Genomic DNA, 17,534 nt, shown 5'->3' with positions numbered 1-17,534 from the left:
GAGACAGAATGGGATAGTAGGCTGCTGTGGAAGGCCAGAATCCAGAGTGGATGGCTTGTTGAGGTATTCTTATGGTTTAACCAGAAGTGCATCAACTGTGGCCAGAGAAGTGTCTTATGGTTCAACCAGAAGTGCATCAACTGTGGCCAGGGAAGTGTCTTAACCTAGGGTGTAAGCAACTATGGACAGAGGGGACAATGAGTCTGTCTCTGGAACAGTGTGTCATCTGTGTAAGCCTGACTTGTGGCTGTGCACTGCACAACTGCTCATTAGTACGATCATGGTGGGTATCTATCAGTATTCTCAAACATGGGGCGAGTTTAGCATAATGATTGAGGTCTTCACTTCATAGGCACAGGGTTTGATTCTGACCTCAAGATATTGGCTAAGTTTAAAATGGCACTGCAAGACAGTTGGCCTAGTACTCACTTATGAACTTATCAGTAGTTGAAAATATGGTCACCACTGACCTCAGCCAATGGGTCTGCTTAACGTTTCCTATATGCCATGTCACTAAGTATGCAGTGAAGGATGCTGCACCATTCCTGCAGCAGTTGTACTTCCTTGTGCAGGCAATACAGAACACTCAGCATCTCTAACATGATTGCACATAGTGTCCATGTGTGACTAAACCATTGGCTTACACATCTTCTGATTGAAGCCAAGGGTCACACCCAGGTTAGAGAATGCCCTGGAGTCATGGCAATGATGGTCATCAATGAGCCTATTCTTAAGCTAGGTGTGTGCACTTTGGAGGCAGTGTAGCCCATGGATACCATCTATGGTGGCTTGGGTAGTAGCCCATGTGTGTAGCTTGAGTGAAATTAACATAGACAGGGTATTCATTGCTAAACACAGAGATGTCGGAGGTTTGTCTTGCCATCTACCCTTTATATCATCTGTGCATGACCTTCAATGCTAACATTGTTGACAGTATCACTGTGTCATCAAACTTTATCTTGTGCATTGCACCATCATCAAGAAACACAGGTGACCTGCTGACATCAGGTAAATACTGACTTATTTTGCTGGAACGCGAACCATTGGAAACTGTGAAAGTGTAACGATACCATACCTACGATAATGCTGCACCTGTGTGTCATCCCCAAAACATGTGGCATACTGACTGCTACATGCCAATTGTTTGCATAACCTGTGAACAAACACATACTCTGTACTACAGGTTGTCATGGTTGCAGCTCAAATGTATCTGGAGAGCAGATATGTATATATGTTCTAATGAGTAACCCATTCAAATTAGTTGGTCACTGTAGTACCGCACTGAAACATGTTAGTACTACCCTGTGCATCTCCTATAGCCCCACCTGGGAAGTTGTCACCAATCCATTTCTCACACCTATGCTACCATCAGATATGAAGGTTCTCTTACCTACCATGGAAAGAGATTTTTTGGTGGTCCTCCTGTGGTGGACCTGTCTCTGACAATGTCTTGTACTTTGGTCTTTCCCTGCAGTATTGCATTCGTGACCCTGTGATGCACCTGTACTACTGTCCTATTATGGGGCAACTGTAGCAGTGAAGCCCTGCACCACTTCCTGCCATACCTAGTTCAGGAAGGCATTCTGCATTATCTTTCTCAAAAATATGCATGCTACGTCTGTATAAGATCTGTAGAATAACCTCTGTCTCCAGTGCAGTGAACTTTTCTTGTTGTTGCCTTTAATCATTTTCATACTTCATCTCCATGATAAGATCTGAAACATGTGAGTTGCCCATGTTGATTAGTCTGTGTGTGTGTGCATGGCTGTCTGTGCCCGACACTGCTGTCTTAGCACTGTCCCATGCCCCCATTTGGTGATCATAGACCTGTCTGATAAAAAGTTGTCACAAAGTACCTGTGCCATACTGGAAGAAGCAATGGGCATGTTACCACAACTTGCTGTCTTTCAGCACTATGCTGATAGCACATGCTGTGACCTATATATATATATATATATATATATATATAGGAGGCCTCCACAGCATGTCAAGCAGTCTTTGTGCATACAGTAACCTATCTTTACCTTCTTCCCTCATCCCTGTCAGGATAAGTGCCTTCCACCATAGCAGTACTGTAATCTGTCCTAATCCTGTACTCTGTTCCCTGACAGAGTGATCACCCTTGCTGCCTAGCTGATTGAGTCTATATTATAACCTCAAATAATTAAAAGAGTGTACGCTCTTTAATTAACCCCTGAAAATTGAAAGCACTAAATCCCAAATACACGGAACAGAGATTTTTTTTTTCCCCCAGGGGAAAAAATTGCTGCTCCACAAAAAAAAAAAAAAAACACAAAATAAATTGGGAGGCTGTGCCCAACTGTAAGATCGCACAACACTGGAGAAAATGGCAAAGTCCCAAAAATGGCTGTTCCGTGTGTACGGGATTTAGTGCTTTCGATTTTAAGGGCCAATTAAAGAGTGTTCGCTCTTTTAATCATTCGAGGTTATACTATAGTCCTTGCAGATTTTAGCATCCTTGTACTCTTGTGTGTATTCTGCAGTTTTGAGGTTATCTACTTGTTATCTACTATATTCCAGTTATCTGCTATATTCCAGTTCTAAATTTGCCCATTCTAAGACAGTATGATGAAGGTTCTTTCTATGATGCTAAAATGTGACTTTTAGCTCAGTAATTATGCTAATTTCATGATTTAGTTTGGCTGACCCTGAATTATTTCAATAAGACTATGCATTATTAGCCACAGCCAGCTCTATGATGTCCATCTCAACATGTGCCCTCACTGATTGGTCATGGATACAGTGTACATATTCGCAGGCACTGCAAAGCTTGTAATGCTTCCTTTATGTACTAGTGATACTTTTCATCATGCAGCTTTGGTACTTGGTGATGTGCATCACATGGTGTCCAGTATGTGTGGCTTTGCACAAGGGGCTACCATTTTTCTTCTTGCTCTGCTCTGTAGAGTGGACAAGGCCTCTTTACATGCTAGATACAATAGGAGTCTTGGCTGTAAGAGGCAGGAGATGAAACTTTGTCTATTTACTGCCCAAGGACTATAGGGAGTCACCTGTTTGGGCAGTGTAATGGACATCTGTATAAGAGTGATATCTGGCACCAGCTCACCAGGGCACTGACTGATACTACTGGAATCACCTCCGTAGTAAGCCATAGCAGATCAGGCACAATGACGTGGAGGTGCCATTCTGACCTGTTCCACTTTGGGAAGCAGAGGTCAGGGAGAAGAGTGCAACATGCTACTGTAAGCAATGTATATAAAGCCTGTCACTGTACAATCTGAATAATGCTTGTAAGTGTCATTGCCTTCTGTCGTCAAGGACAGTTTATACTCAGTTCTGCCTGTTTTTTGTTTTACACTGGCAGAGATCATATCTAGCTGTGAGGTAAGGGTAAGGAGATGTGAAGGGATCTCTAATAGTAAGTAGAACATGCTACTACTTCATTAAAATAAAGCTGTGCTACACACATGTATGACATTGCTTTTCTATTTTTTGTTTCCTTTCTTGACATGGTCAGTTGTGATGCAGTATGTGGTGCAGTGGTGGCCAGCTGGGTCTGCCCCAGCCAACATACCTGGTTAGTTTGGTGCAGTATGTGGTGCAGTGGTGGCCAGCTTGGTCTGCACCAGCCAACATACCTGGTTAGTTTGGTGCAATATATGGTGCAGTAGTGGCCAGCTTGGTCTGCACCAGCCAACATACCTGGTTAGTTTGGTACAGTGGTAGCCAGCCGGGTCTGCAATAGCCAACATGCCTGGCCCTTGTTCACTAGTAGTCCCCGGGCCTACATTTCAGTGGGGAAAAGAAGTTTACCCTGTTGAGTGAGACCTGGAAGGCTCATTGTTGGCTCCATGGACACCTTTTATGGAGTAAGGCAGCTCCACTCTATATTGTCTGGAAGGGTTCCCCAGGCCACCTAGAGGCATGTGCAGCAGCTGTTCATGACTGAGGTGTGGCAGCAGCTGGGTACTTGCACTGGCACCCTGAAGAGTTATATTGTGTGGTAGATAGTCACACAGCCAGCCAAGCCCCATCTACTGAGCCACCAGAGACAACATCCCCCAAGAATGTCAGTCATGTAGGGGACTGACATCTGGTTTGGTTAGGCAGAGACTTCATTTGTCTTCCTCTCTTCTACAGCTGCGTTCCTCATTCTTGTGTGTCACTCACTGTTCCCTGTTTGTTGTTCAGTCTTCCCAATCAACAGTTGTCATCCTGTCTCTCTCGTCTGTCATCACCCACCTCTTGTGCATATTTTTGTCCATCTCAGCATCTGTTGTACATTTGTCTACCCCAGCTAACTTCCCTATACCCTTCATCCTCCCCAAGCATGCTCCTGCACCCCCTACCAACCTTTAAAACCTGGAACATGACCGCCCCAAAAAGATCTACATTTGTCCCCAACCTATCTTCCATTCGTATTAGCTTTCTGTATTTTCATCTGGGTGTTTGTACCTTACTGCTGACTTTGTGATCTCCCCTTTTCCTCCCCATTTATATGCAAATGCAGCAGTTTGCAGAGGTGTCCCTTTATCGCCTGCTTATTGTGCCTGTATTGCAGACAGTGGACTTTCTTGCATGTGTAAATGCACATAATGTCTGGCATGTAATCTTCCTGTGCCTCTCACTCCGTTCACAGGATCATTCTCAGGACAGGCTCCACTGCCATAGTTTGGTGACTCCCATTAATGACTCTGCCTGCATTTTGCTGTGCAGCATGTTCTCTGCATGTCAATGCTGTTCTGGCTATTATTCTTGTGACATCATATGTGGGCCATGTTGTACTAATCCATCTTCATAGATTAGCATAGTAGTGTCACATTATAAATCTTTTTGAATACTCCCCATAGTCTTTTCAGGAGCATCACCTCTTTTCCAACTGCAGACTAATACCAGCTGATTTTTAAAATCACTAGGCTTCTCCGGTGTCTGTGTTTTAATATTTTAGATCGGGCTTCCAAGATTGGTTACAGAGTAATATACAGCCTTAGTCAGAAAACGTAGTTTCATATACTTTTTAGTCTCACATTCCAAGTATACACTTTTCTCTTTAACAATGCAGCCTCATTGACAGCTCTTTCACAGAGAATGTTATTTTTGTGCAAACTATTCCCTTCACTCATAACACAACCTTTTGAAGTCCATCCAGGAAGTTTTCCTTAGTTATGTCTCACCACGTTTCATAACCTGAGGTCACCTTTCCCCTTTGTACTAATTTGTGTTGTGTTATGTAAAGCTTGTTTGCAGCAACTCATTTACTCTGTTCTGAAATAGAAATGTTTCTGCATATGACCTAAGTATTATATTCTTTAAAGGTAGCTCAGGTGTAAGCAAAAAGATCCCACAGTACCTATTAAAAAGAGTAAAGGAAGTTCCCTGATGCTCTGGCCAAATTTCACTTAATATTATACCTATGACTTTGAGTCTCCCATGAAAAGAGGCCACTAACCCTGGCCAACAAAGATTGAATACAAATAAATAAAGAAAACACAAACCTACATATATCCTGTGTATTACTTTGTTGTTTTTGTGATTGATTCCTCAGGCTGGGACTGAAATAGTTAATTTTTGCTATATTCTGATAAATTCATATAAATACTTGCATACATACATGAGCATTATATATGGCTAGCTAGACACACACACACACACACACACACACATAAAACTTATATATTTATATAATGCAACTATATACATTCTACACATTTTTTGTTCTGTTGCCATCATTTGCTTTGTCTCAGAGCACATTTGTACCCAAACTGGCCTCTGAGTCAGTCAGACCAGGAAAAACAATAAAATAAAATAAAGGCAATAGCTTAATTAAAAGAAGCAGGACTATTCGCAACTAGAAGCAAGAAGTAGTACTGCAAAAAAGTTATTTTTTAAAGTTTTCCTAAGGAAGTTATCTATGCAAAATTAAAAGTGACTAGGGACTTCCCAGATTTTCATAGATAAATACCTAAAAGTCATGAAGGAAGTCATTAGTGTAACACAGTTCACAGGTTTAAAGATAGAAACACGGAACAGCAGCATGGTCTTTCTATGTTCTAAAGACCTACAGATAACTCCCTGCCTTCAGCTGTATTCCATCTTTGTCACATTGCTCTGTATTGTCTCTAATGTGCTCTTATTATCGTATTACCGTCGGTTTGAGATGAAGGTAAGATGTTCAGTGCTTTAATAAACTCCATGTAAAATAAATTCTTGTTGTGCTAGAACTGCAGGAAGTCTGATTACGATTTCAAAAATGTGTGTATTTAAACTAAACAAAACAGAATCAAAACACACATCTGAGAAACAAAAGCTCTGCTGTCTTTAAACACTGATAGATACAAAATAAATGAGGCTGTATTGCATTTGTAACATATAAACTTTTTAACAGGAATTCTAACTTGTGTCTACATTTAGCAGATGGATATAGAAAATTGTTTGCTACAATATTATCATAGTTATAAACATAAGCATGTGCTTATGATTTACCAAAATTGTAACATACTGATTGAGATTGCTGAAGTATGTCAAAAACGTCAAAAATATTTTTTCTACTCAGTTTGTCTGCTAAATGGTTGCATTTATATGAGTACTGTTAATGATTAGTATATATTGTACAAATCCCATGAGAAGCCTTCAAATGGTATGTTTTGCTTACACTGAAATGTAAACAATATTACTCTCTAACAGGAAGCAATGACAAAAGACCTTTGTAATACAGTAGCATTATGGTTGTAATACAAGAAAAAATGGAAAACCTGTTCAAACATGACCGTAGTGATGACTCAAGTGATGGCATAACTGTCTTCAGTTATGAACAGCTAAGAACAAGTTAATCCTCTCTAATAAATAAATGCAATTTAAAAATAAAACAGGTAACCGAGCTGGTGTCCTATTTTACACTTTTCAGCCATGACCTGTGCACAAGGGAGAATCAGTCCCAAACTAGGCACCTGTTCTGTTCCTATTTAAATGTTTGCTTGACTTTTTTTTTTTTTTTTGCAATTATCAAAACTGCTGTAAAGCAATTGGCTTCTGAATACAAATGAAAACAGTATGAATGAAAACAGATGGATTTTACACCTCTGGCATGCTGATATGTGATGGGCTTGATTGATTAGTAGTGATTAATTGATTAATGTATTGCTTTTAGAGATCTTACAAAGTGGGTTTGGTTTTATTGGCTTTAATGTACTCATAAAGACTTAAAAAGAAAAAAAATTATGAGAATTCAGAAACCATGCAGCTGAAACTGATATAGCTTCAAGGGGATCATTTGCATATATTGCATGGGCTCCACTATTTATTTATTTATTTATTTAATTTATATTTGTTGACCGGGTTTGTCTGACTGGGCTACAATTGTCTGTTTTCAGTGGAGGCCCGAGGAGAAAAGCTCCAACAGAAAAATGGAAATTTTACATATTGAATACATATAGAATACATTCATCAGTACCACACATTACTGCATTACTGTGTCATACATTACACTGTGGCAAGTGAAATACATATAAAAAAGCATTCATCAGAGGGATACATTTGTAATTACATATTATATACATAATAGTGCAATAGTTACACAGCTGATATATTTTACTAGTTAAGTTTGTACAGTGATGTAGCAAGAGGAAAGGATAAAGTAGTGAGTCTGTTTATTGAAGGTAAGGGAGAGGGAAGAGAAGTAGGAGGTTATAGGGGAGTGTTTACAGGGGATAATTACATTGGCAGGTCCATTTTTTATGAAGGTATTTTTTGTAGTGGTTTTGAACTGACTGGGATGTTCAAGAGATCTCATATCTAGTGGTAGGCTATTTCAGTCCTTGGAAGGGTTAAAGCTATAGACTAGGTGGCCCATTTTGGTTCTTGGTTTGTAGATTTTTAATAGGCCTGGTTCAGAACTCTGGAGTAATCTAGTGGGTAGATAATGAGAGATTAGAGATGAGATAGTTGGACAGAAAGAAGGTTTGTAGAGAATGGAGTGAATAATCTGAAACTGATTATACTGAAGCAGGTTAGGTAATTCTAGCCAATTTAGTTCTTTTAGTGAAAGACTGTGATGGGACTTGTAAGAATTGTAGGCATCAAATCTGGCAATCCTGCTATAAGTTGTTTCTAATTTGTTTAGTAGTCCATTGTTGAGGATGGTGAGAATTTGGGGGCTACAGAGTAAAGTGGGTAAGAGGTAGGCATTTTGAAAGGGTTAGTTTTGCTGTTTTGGTAAGATGTTTTTTTGTTTCTATAGAAGAGACCTAGCTTGAGATATGTTTTTCGGATACAATTATTGCCGTGTAAAGCAAAGGTTAGTCTATCATCAATAGTAACACCTAAGAGTTTGTACTGGTGTCCATCTGTATTTGAATATTATTTTTGTGACAATATGGAGAAGAATACTTTATGTGGTTAAGGTTTTTAGGGAGAAAGTAGTAATTTGGTTTTCTTTGGATTAAGGATAAGTTGATTTAGGAGGTTTAAGGTATTACATAATGAAAATCTTAGTTTGGCTTGGTCTTTCTTGCAGCTTTTCCAAAAAAGAGGGCTGCTGACACAGAAAAAATTATTTGCATATAAAAGTAGTGTGTGTTTGCGAGTGGATCCCCTTCTAAACCTTGAAAGTTCATATAATCGAACTTCATTTTCATGAGACAAAAATCGCGAAAGCTTAAATACCCAAATGGCGAATTATTTCCAGGGCAAGTAAACACTTGTCCAACCTGCCCTTTTCTCCACTGTAGTGCAATCCTGGAGTTGGTATGTATAGTTAGGGGATGTTTGTGGGGGCGCAATCCCACCAACCCCCAAAAGGTGGGTTTTATTTATTCCGGTGTGTGTTTACTTGACCTGGGAAAAAATTGCTGTTCAGGTATTTAAATTTTCCTGATTTTCATCTCGCAAAAATGATTGATTATATGAGCTGTTGAGGTTTAGAAGTAGGTCTGTGCATATATGTGTGTGTGTGTGTGTGTGTGTGTGTGTGTGTGTGTGTGTGTGTAAGCATGCACATGTCTGTTTCAAGGGCTGGAAGATAGAAGATTTACAAAATAAAATGCAGTAACTGCTGAAATGGTTGTAATACATTAAAGTGTATTAAATAATTGTTTGGAACCAACAAATTAGAGCCTGCTTGAAGTGGGCAAATTCGTAGATAGCAGCAGTATAAGCACATGTGTATGAAGAACATTAGGCTTTGACTTGAATAAAGTCAAGAGTCAAGATAGTATTGAATGCCTTAAGAATAAGCATAAAAGAAAGGAAAGGTCAAATTATCTCTGTCACTGGCAGACAGCAGTGCAGGTGATTTTCGTTGCATTAAGATGTCAGTAAGTGTCCTTAAACTAGTGACAGATATTATTAAAATATATCTGCAACTGGAATTTGTGTACATGAGGCAAAGCTTCATTGTCATTATTTGTATCGCCAGTTAGTTATTTAAAAGTTTGTGGCAGTAATAGGTAAGAGATACATCTCTGATATGTGCCCGAGTTTTTGTCTGGTAAGACTAGCAAGTACGTAAGTACTCGGGTGATGGTACTGAAGATTCTGTACCTGCATGCTTGTCTTGGAGAGTACAACAGACTCCTAACAGCTTCACTAATTTTCATTAGAGAACATAAGAAAGCAAAGAGATGTCCCTAAATGATATTAAAAATGAGAGCAGACAGGAAATGGCTCTACAAAACCAAATATTAAGGAAATGTGCCAGTTGAGATGAAGTGGGCCTCCACTGAAAATGGACTTGTAATCCAGTTGGACTATCCCAGTCAACAAATGTAAAATAAATAAAGTCCCAAGGGCAAGACTTCCTCAAATGCTTAATAGTGAGTGCACGATTTGATATAAATGCTTTGTGGTTTCAGGATGTAAATGATTCATTCTACAAAACAGTTCAAGTAATTTGTTCTGTCATTGTATTGCTTGCCCCTTCACCAATAGATACTATGACATATAGAAAACCCTGTTACAAGAACACCTACTTGCATCGATGCACCCATGTTTTTCTTTTAATAATGTGGTGAAGGGGCAAGCTATAAGAAGATCATGAGTTAATGCAAGTGAGGAAAATTTTAAGAGAAAACTGTCTCAGAACCAGAACAAGGTCTATAAATTTACAGTGGAGGCAACTTGTAACAGCAGTCATGTGGTTTACCTAGCAGTGTCTAAAACCTGCAGTAAATTTTATGTAGGCAAAACAGACAGGAGACTGAAAGAAAGGTTGAGAACATCTGAATGATATAAGAAATACTATGGTTAGGAATGCATTAGCTAAACATGTAGCAGACACTTCCCCCAGAGCATGTATTTAGGTTTCAAGTTATAGATATGGCACAGGAAAGTCTCAAGGGAGGTGATACTAGAAATGAAACAGAATGCTTAGAAAGCAAATGGATTATTAGGTTAAAAGCAGATACAGGGTCAGGACTTCATGACAAAGTACCATTGAAACCAATGTTGAAAGCACATCCTCTTTTAAAACAAGATGGGAGTCTTAAACTCACTTTTAAACCCCCCACCTTTTATACACATTCACTTTTTTATACGTGTTTACTATTAGTACTGTATATGTTTAAAATGTTATCTCTTTAAGAGTTTTACTAGGATGTCATATGATATTTTTCACTTTCCTATTTAATGGGCATTAAATTAAATAGATTTTATGCATCTGATGAAGCAGTTGTAATATGATAGCCTCGTGTTGCTTCATCTTACTTTTGCTTGTTGGGTTTAATTTTTGGTTTGAGAAGCATTTACTCAGCACACACTAGTATTATTGGACTTTTGCAAAATAATCTGTCAAATAACAAAACAGTCATCTCTTAAAGCTGTATGGTCTCCACCTTTACACAGCTAATCTAAGAAGCATAAAAGACTAACTTAGTGATGCACATGCCTGGGTAGCCTGCCACTCCCCAGATGTACTAGTAGCCACAGAAACTTGGCTTAAGAAATAAACGATGAAGAAATCTTACCTTAGGGATATAACATTTTAAGACTTGACAGAACCCATAAAAATGGTGGTGGAGTATCCATAATCTACAAAAATACTTCAAACATTATAGGAGTTCACCCCCCCCCCAAGAAATAATACAGTTACTTTAGAACAACTTTTCTCCTGGGCATCAAGCAGCACCTCACTTGACAGAATCATTTTAGGAGACTTGGATACAGATTAGAATTACTGTTGCTGTCAATAGCTTGCCAATGCCATTCATTTGTATGGTTTCACTCAGCCCAAGATACAAGAAAAACCCTGGTAGAGCCTGTACATTAGTTTGGATTTCCTATAATTCTCCAAACTAAATTTCCTGAACAGGTGCCTTACCTGATACCTTACGCAATCACCTAACAATCTTTGCAATAAGGCATCATAAACCTAACCCAAAAATAGCACTGGTACAACCTTCCTTGTAAGCTCTCTTCCTTTTGTAAGAACCAATTCATTGCAGCACTAAAATCAGTCAACTGGGGGGATCCTCAAACTCTTCCATTTGAAGAAGCTGTAGCTCTGCTCATCACAATTTTTCTTAACATACTAAATGAACTAGCCAAAATAACCAAAAGAATTAAATCAAATCCAACACCCTGGCTTTCAAAAACTACCAAATTGCTCATGAAAGCGACAGACGTAGCCTCGAAAAATGGAAGCAAGTTAAAACAATAGCTGCTTATCAGAACTATAAATATCTCCGAAGCTCCAGTAAAAAATCAAATCAAAACGGATAAAAAACTACTATATTAAGATACAATTAATATACAAGCAGCAAATTTATAACAACCCCAAAGCTTCTTAGATTACAGTCAACCAGTTGCTAAAATCTAGTACACTAACACAATCCAAACCTACTTCATCTAACCATGCCGATAGCATAACAAGCAAATTCAGTATCTGCTTCAACCAAACCGTATCCTCTCTTATTAAACCCTTAGGACAGACAGATACATTTTCCTCTTCTATTTTGTTATTCCTCAAAACACGTGCACTCAAACCAGTCTCAATTCCTACCATAAAAAATACTAACCTTAAACCTCATCATCCCTGTTCCTAATAACATGCCATCTGAGTATTTAAAAATTGCTGCTCATGCTTTACCTTTTCTTATGTCAATCATAATCAGCCATACCATCACCAAAGGATATTTCCCAATCCTCTTTGAAAGGTGGTACATTCTTCCTCTCCATGAAGGTGGAAACTCAAATGAGCTCTCAAACTTCAAGCCTATAACCACAGTGTCTCCACTCTGAAAAATTCTGGGCAAGTGTATTTAGACTGAACTCCTCAGCTTTCTCCTGACCACTGCCTGCTTCCTACTACCCAGGATGGATTCTGTCCTTTTAGTTGTACATCTACAGCTCTTCTTAGTTTTATAACATCTGCTATCCAATATAAACACTTTGGCAACTTAGTCACAGCACTTTTCCTAGATTTATCCAAAACTTTCAACATGGTATCCCACCAAACATTGCTTCAAAAACTAGCTTGCCTAGGAATACATGAAACTTCACTATCTGACTCTCTAGCTACCTCACAAACAGGCAGTAATATGGCAAAATGACATCTCTTTCCTTCCCATTACAGGGGGTGTCACTCAAGGATCCATTTTAGGCCCCCAATTTGTTCAATATGTTCATTAATAATCTCCCCTAGCTACTAAACAAGCTATTATCATACAGTACACAGATGATTCAACAATTATCTAATTTGCTAAAAGCATAGATACATTAAAACAACTTACCCAGGGGTCTTTCTCTACCATATAGGCCTGGCTATCAGATACACAGCTGTTCCTTAACCATAAAAAAACACAACTTACCCCAAAACATCCTGGTAAATGCAATTTGTGCCATTGAAGATGAAATGAGCTATGCTAACTAGCTTCATTGGCATACAGGGATAAACACCTCAGTAAGATGTAGGCAACTTACTGACTTGTATGATACGAGTGGCCTGCCTCCTGTATATGTCTACTGATGGCAGAATAGACCTTAAAAGTATGACGACAGAATTTGGTGGCAAAATGTGCCAACTGTGCCTGTCCAGTATATCTGCAAGTAGTAGTAAGATGGCTTTAGATTAATCTTGAAATAGTGAGGTTTGTTAGGGTGTAGAGTTTTCTCTTGTAAGTACATTTACCAGGGATGTACAGACAGGTAGAGTGGAACAGGAGAGTAAGCAGCTTCCACCAAGAGTGATAAGACCCCTTAATGGGGGTAGAGACAGAATGCACTAGGGAACTGGTGTTCACAAAATCAAGGAATCTTGAAAGAGGGATAAGCCTAATACCATATTTATGGGGGGCTTTAGTTGATGGGTAGCGTATTGATTTAATAAGTATGGTCAGTAAGAGACATGAAAGAAGACCTATAATTAGTAATGATATGGTATGTTGCTTTGCTGAGAGACACTGAAATCTCAAAAGGTTTTATCTGACTACTATGCAGTATTTGCTATCAGGCAATGGGTACATAATAAATATGGACACCGATATGCAGATTCAGTGGTTCTGAGTTTGTGGTAGGTGCAATACCCTAGTAATGAGGGAATGCTATTGCTAATCAAAACCATGTCTCACTAGTTAACCAGATATGGATGCCCTCAAGGGTGAAGTAAGCTGAAGTTCTGATATTTTGCTGTTCAGCGTTGTAACAGTGAAGTTTGCTATATGGATACGTTCATGAGCTGAACATTGCCTAATAAGGCACTGAGGAAGCAGCAAAGGCTCTACTGAGTCTGACAATGCCAAGACATGAGAGGTGCATGTCATCCCATGCAATGCACAAGAGTCTGATGACCATCTGCTTCCATCTAGACACACACACACACACACACACACACGCTCTTCATTTTTCTTAGAATAACACCAGTTAACGAAGCAGTGACTGTAACCTAGTATTTTATTGTTGCATTTAGGCATAATTTTTAGAGACTGAAGTATACTGTTCAATATTATCCTTAGCAAAATATGTGATGAGATCAGTTGTATTCCTGGGTGGATCACCTAGGATCCTTCACTTCCACATGGTTTACACACCAAGGTCATATTCATATATGAGGAGGAGGATCATGAGAGTACATAACTCTTGTCAATGGCCGTTGAATATCAAACCCTGGAGCACATTACTGGGCATGCTCTGTAGGTTAGGGCTAAAAATACGAAAGGAAAAAAATGACGGCTGCCTAAATGATTCTCTTCTCAGTTGCTTCTTACCCCTGGTGAATGAAGAAGGAATAGGACAATTTGTCAAGATTGGGTTGATGATGAGAATGTTGGGAGAAAAAAAAAATAACTTGCTCTTCTTCTCTGAGATGTTGCAGTTAATTATTTTATTTTTTCCAGATGGATTTCATTCACTTATTTTTGTCTGGTCATTTTGGTAATTTTTTGGTTGTTGAAACTTCAATGCTTAGTCTTTGTTTACTCAGTCTGTATGCATATTGCAGTTCCTATGAGATGACCGGATGTGTCTTGGTCGAACTGAAAACAACAAAAAGGCAAAATAGCGAAGCGGCTTTTAAGCAAATTCTTTCCCATGGAAAGAATTTGCTTGGCCGGTTCCATTCCTTTGCCATTTTCGGCACTGTAGTGCGATCTCGGAGTTGGTATATTTAAGTAAGGGGGGTGTGGAGGGCTAAGCCCCTCATTTTATATATTATTTCAATTTTTTTTTCTTTTCTTTTTTTTTTGGAACAGAGCTTTCAAGATTATGCGCTTTCACTTACATAGGGTCGATTATTCATTGTTCGCTTTTTTAAGCGTTCTATGATATAATATAGACCCTACATATTGTTGTGGCTGTTTTAGATCACTGATATGTTCTATCTGAGACTACAGGGTCATAGACAAACAGCAATAATAGAAAAAGTAGTCAGTGCTCTTCCTTTGAACATTCAAAAAAGCAACCAAGGACTCCACTGTCTCTGATAACTTTAATAGAAGCAGAAAATGTACGGCAACAACGCAAAGCTTTTGAGTTAAAACCAACTCATCATCAGCGTTCAACACAACCTCTGCTAAAAATGCATTTATAGTAATGGCCAGCATCACAATTAATCAATTACCCAATTAAAACATAAGATAAGCAATCTAATAGAACAACTAATAAAACATTTACATAACAGTTTGAAAATGCCTGGTGAAAAACAGATAGAAATATAAAAACATATTATCATAAAAAAGTATCATAAAAACTCTCTTCTAAATTTCAACACAGGTTTTATACTAGTTTTGTAATCAAGTCAGGTAGTTTATCTGCCCTAAAATAATGAATCCATTTGTATTTTCCACCTCTTAGATTTTCATAAATTCTTTGTATCATTCCCAAAATTAAAACTATGTTCTTTATCATGCATTTTAATGTGTTTAAATAATGCATTACTGTCCATCTCTCTCCTTATTTCCAAAACACGGGCTTGTATCCTTTTTTTCAATTTTTGATCGGTTTTACCAATATAAAATTATTCACATTTAATGTAGTTCGCTAAGTAAATTAGATTATCAGAAGAACATGTAGCAAACTATTGCAATAAAAAACATGTCTAGTTATAGGATGTACAAAAACAAATTCAACATCAGTATAACTACATATCAAACAGTTATGACATGGGATAGTACCCCTAGTATTAACAGTACATGTACATACATCATTTGTTCTAAAGTCTTTATAACATAGCTGTGATTTAAAATTGTTCTTATTACTAAAGGTTAAGGAGGGATTAGGTCCTAATAACTCTTTAATATCAGTGTTAGATAACAACATTGGCCAATTCTTACAAATTACATCAAAAGTGCTGTGTCTGTTATATTTCATAATATATCTTAATGTATTATTAATAGATTTATTATGCCGAGGTGCAGAACTTCTATCAGAAAATAATGGTTTAGCAAAACTATCCCGTGCACCAAGAACATTTTCTTTAATTCTATCAATCATGGCTTTATTATAACCCCTGACTTGGAATTCTTTGCTCATATTAGAGAGCTCAGTTGTAAACAATTCATTATTAGTACTGCTTCTGCTTGCCCTAACAAATTAACTTTTAGTAACACTATATCTATAATGCATGCTGCCATAATGTAAAAACCTAGTAGTATGCATGTTTCCTATGTATAGTGGTGTCAACCCAAAATCTTGAAATAATGTAACATCCAAAAAATATATAACTTGATTGGAGTATACTAAGTCAAAGGTAAGAAAATAAGTCATATTCTGTAATTCTGCAACAAAATATTCTGATTCTTGGAAGCCCCACACTACCATTGTGGTTCTTTGTTGCTTGCTACCTTTTCACTCTGTGCACTTGAGTTTGCAGTAGATTATTGAAATCTAGTCTCCTGTCTGGAAAGTTCACACATTGCACTCTAGCCAGAGATCCATGTGGTTCATGGGGCAGAAGCTTATCTTTTTTTAGAGACATTTATCCAGAATGTGGTTTGTCCTGACTGCAGGGCTTAATGCCCATTTCTCTTGCCTTAACTCTTCAGTGGGCAGAGCATCCCTAACCTGTGCTTCGCTCTATTTTGTCACTTTGGACTGAATATTGAGGTTTATAAAATACTCTTTTATGTTGTCCTTCCATTGCTTCCAAAGACTTTTAGAAAATGAGGGGAGTCCAGTGATGATTCAGTGTGCTTAAGAAAGTGCACCATGACTATAAGGGTGCAGGACTTTCCCAAACTGGTTCTGCACCTCAGTTTGAGCAACTCAGTACCAATTTTTCTCCCCATATATGTTTATTATCTCTTTTTTTTTTTGGGGGGGGGGGTGAGCAGGCCTTTTTTTTTTTTTATACAAATGTACCGATCATTTATCAGAGTGATAGTAATCCCAGAGTTAAGCAAACCTCATAGTTTCTGTCTCCACGCTAATTATAGTCCTCCTGGACACCTCACACCCCCTGCATATTATATATACCAGTTCTCAGATCACACTACAGTGAAGCATGTCAGTGTAGATCACAATACAGTGGGGATATTGGAAATTGCCCTTGCAATCTCGGAGTTTATATACATAATTTTGCCAGAGGTGTGTGGGGCTTGCCACCACTGCATAAATGTAGAGATTTTTTTATACATTCAAGTTTTCTGAATCCTGATCATATGGTCTTAACCACAGGAATTTCGAGTTTCCAAAAACTTGATAATATGATATTATATAAATCCATATGCCTATATCTATCTATAGATAGATTTGTCATAGCAGGGTTGTGAAAGGTATAGGGGAGCTTCACCCTGAAAAATAAAGTATGAGTGTATGTGTGCATGTGCGTGTGTGTGTGTGTGCATGTGTATTTGTGTGAGTGTGTGTGCGTGTGTGTTTGTGTGTGTATGCATTCATATGGAATGTATTCCTGATCAAAAATCAGAAATGGAAATCAAAATCTAAACCAACTATACTAGAAGTAGTGAATATAGTAATAGAGATAAAACAACTGGAACTGAGATCTTTAGAAAAGGGTAGGAGTAAACTACACAGGAAAAAATGGGAAGTGTGGGAACAATGCATACAGGGAAGGACTGAGGTTTAAAAGAAGGCAAGACTTAAATGAGCTAAGTAATGTTTGAGTA

General features: G+C 38.2%; 1 protein-coding gene across 1 annotated transcript in view; it reads left to right on the top strand.

The window, feature by feature from the left end:
- The first annotated feature begins 5,988 nt into the window (after positions 1 to 5,988).
- Positions 5,989 to 17,534, top strand: part of LOC122810894 (tumor necrosis factor ligand superfamily member 15-like) — a 117,745-nt gene continuing 106,199 nt past the window's right edge. Inside the window, exon 1 of the mRNA XM_044082435.1 lies at positions 5,989 to 6,145. Within this exon, the coding sequence (XP_043938370.1) occupies positions 6,017 to 6,145 (129 nt within the window). The 5' untranslated portion in view covers positions 5,989 to 6,016. The remainder of the gene's footprint in view (positions 6,146 to 17,534) is intronic.

The sequence above is a fragment of the Protopterus annectens genome, chromosome 9.part0, assembly GCF_019279795.1.
Source record: "Protopterus annectens isolate FY-2018-M chromosome 9.part0, PAN1.0, whole genome shotgun sequence".
Classification (NCBI taxonomy): domain Eukaryota; kingdom Metazoa; phylum Chordata; order Ceratodontiformes; family Protopteridae; genus Protopterus; species Protopterus annectens.
The sequence above is the reverse complement of the archived record's forward strand: the minus strand, read 5'-3'. Positions and strand labels throughout refer to the sequence as shown.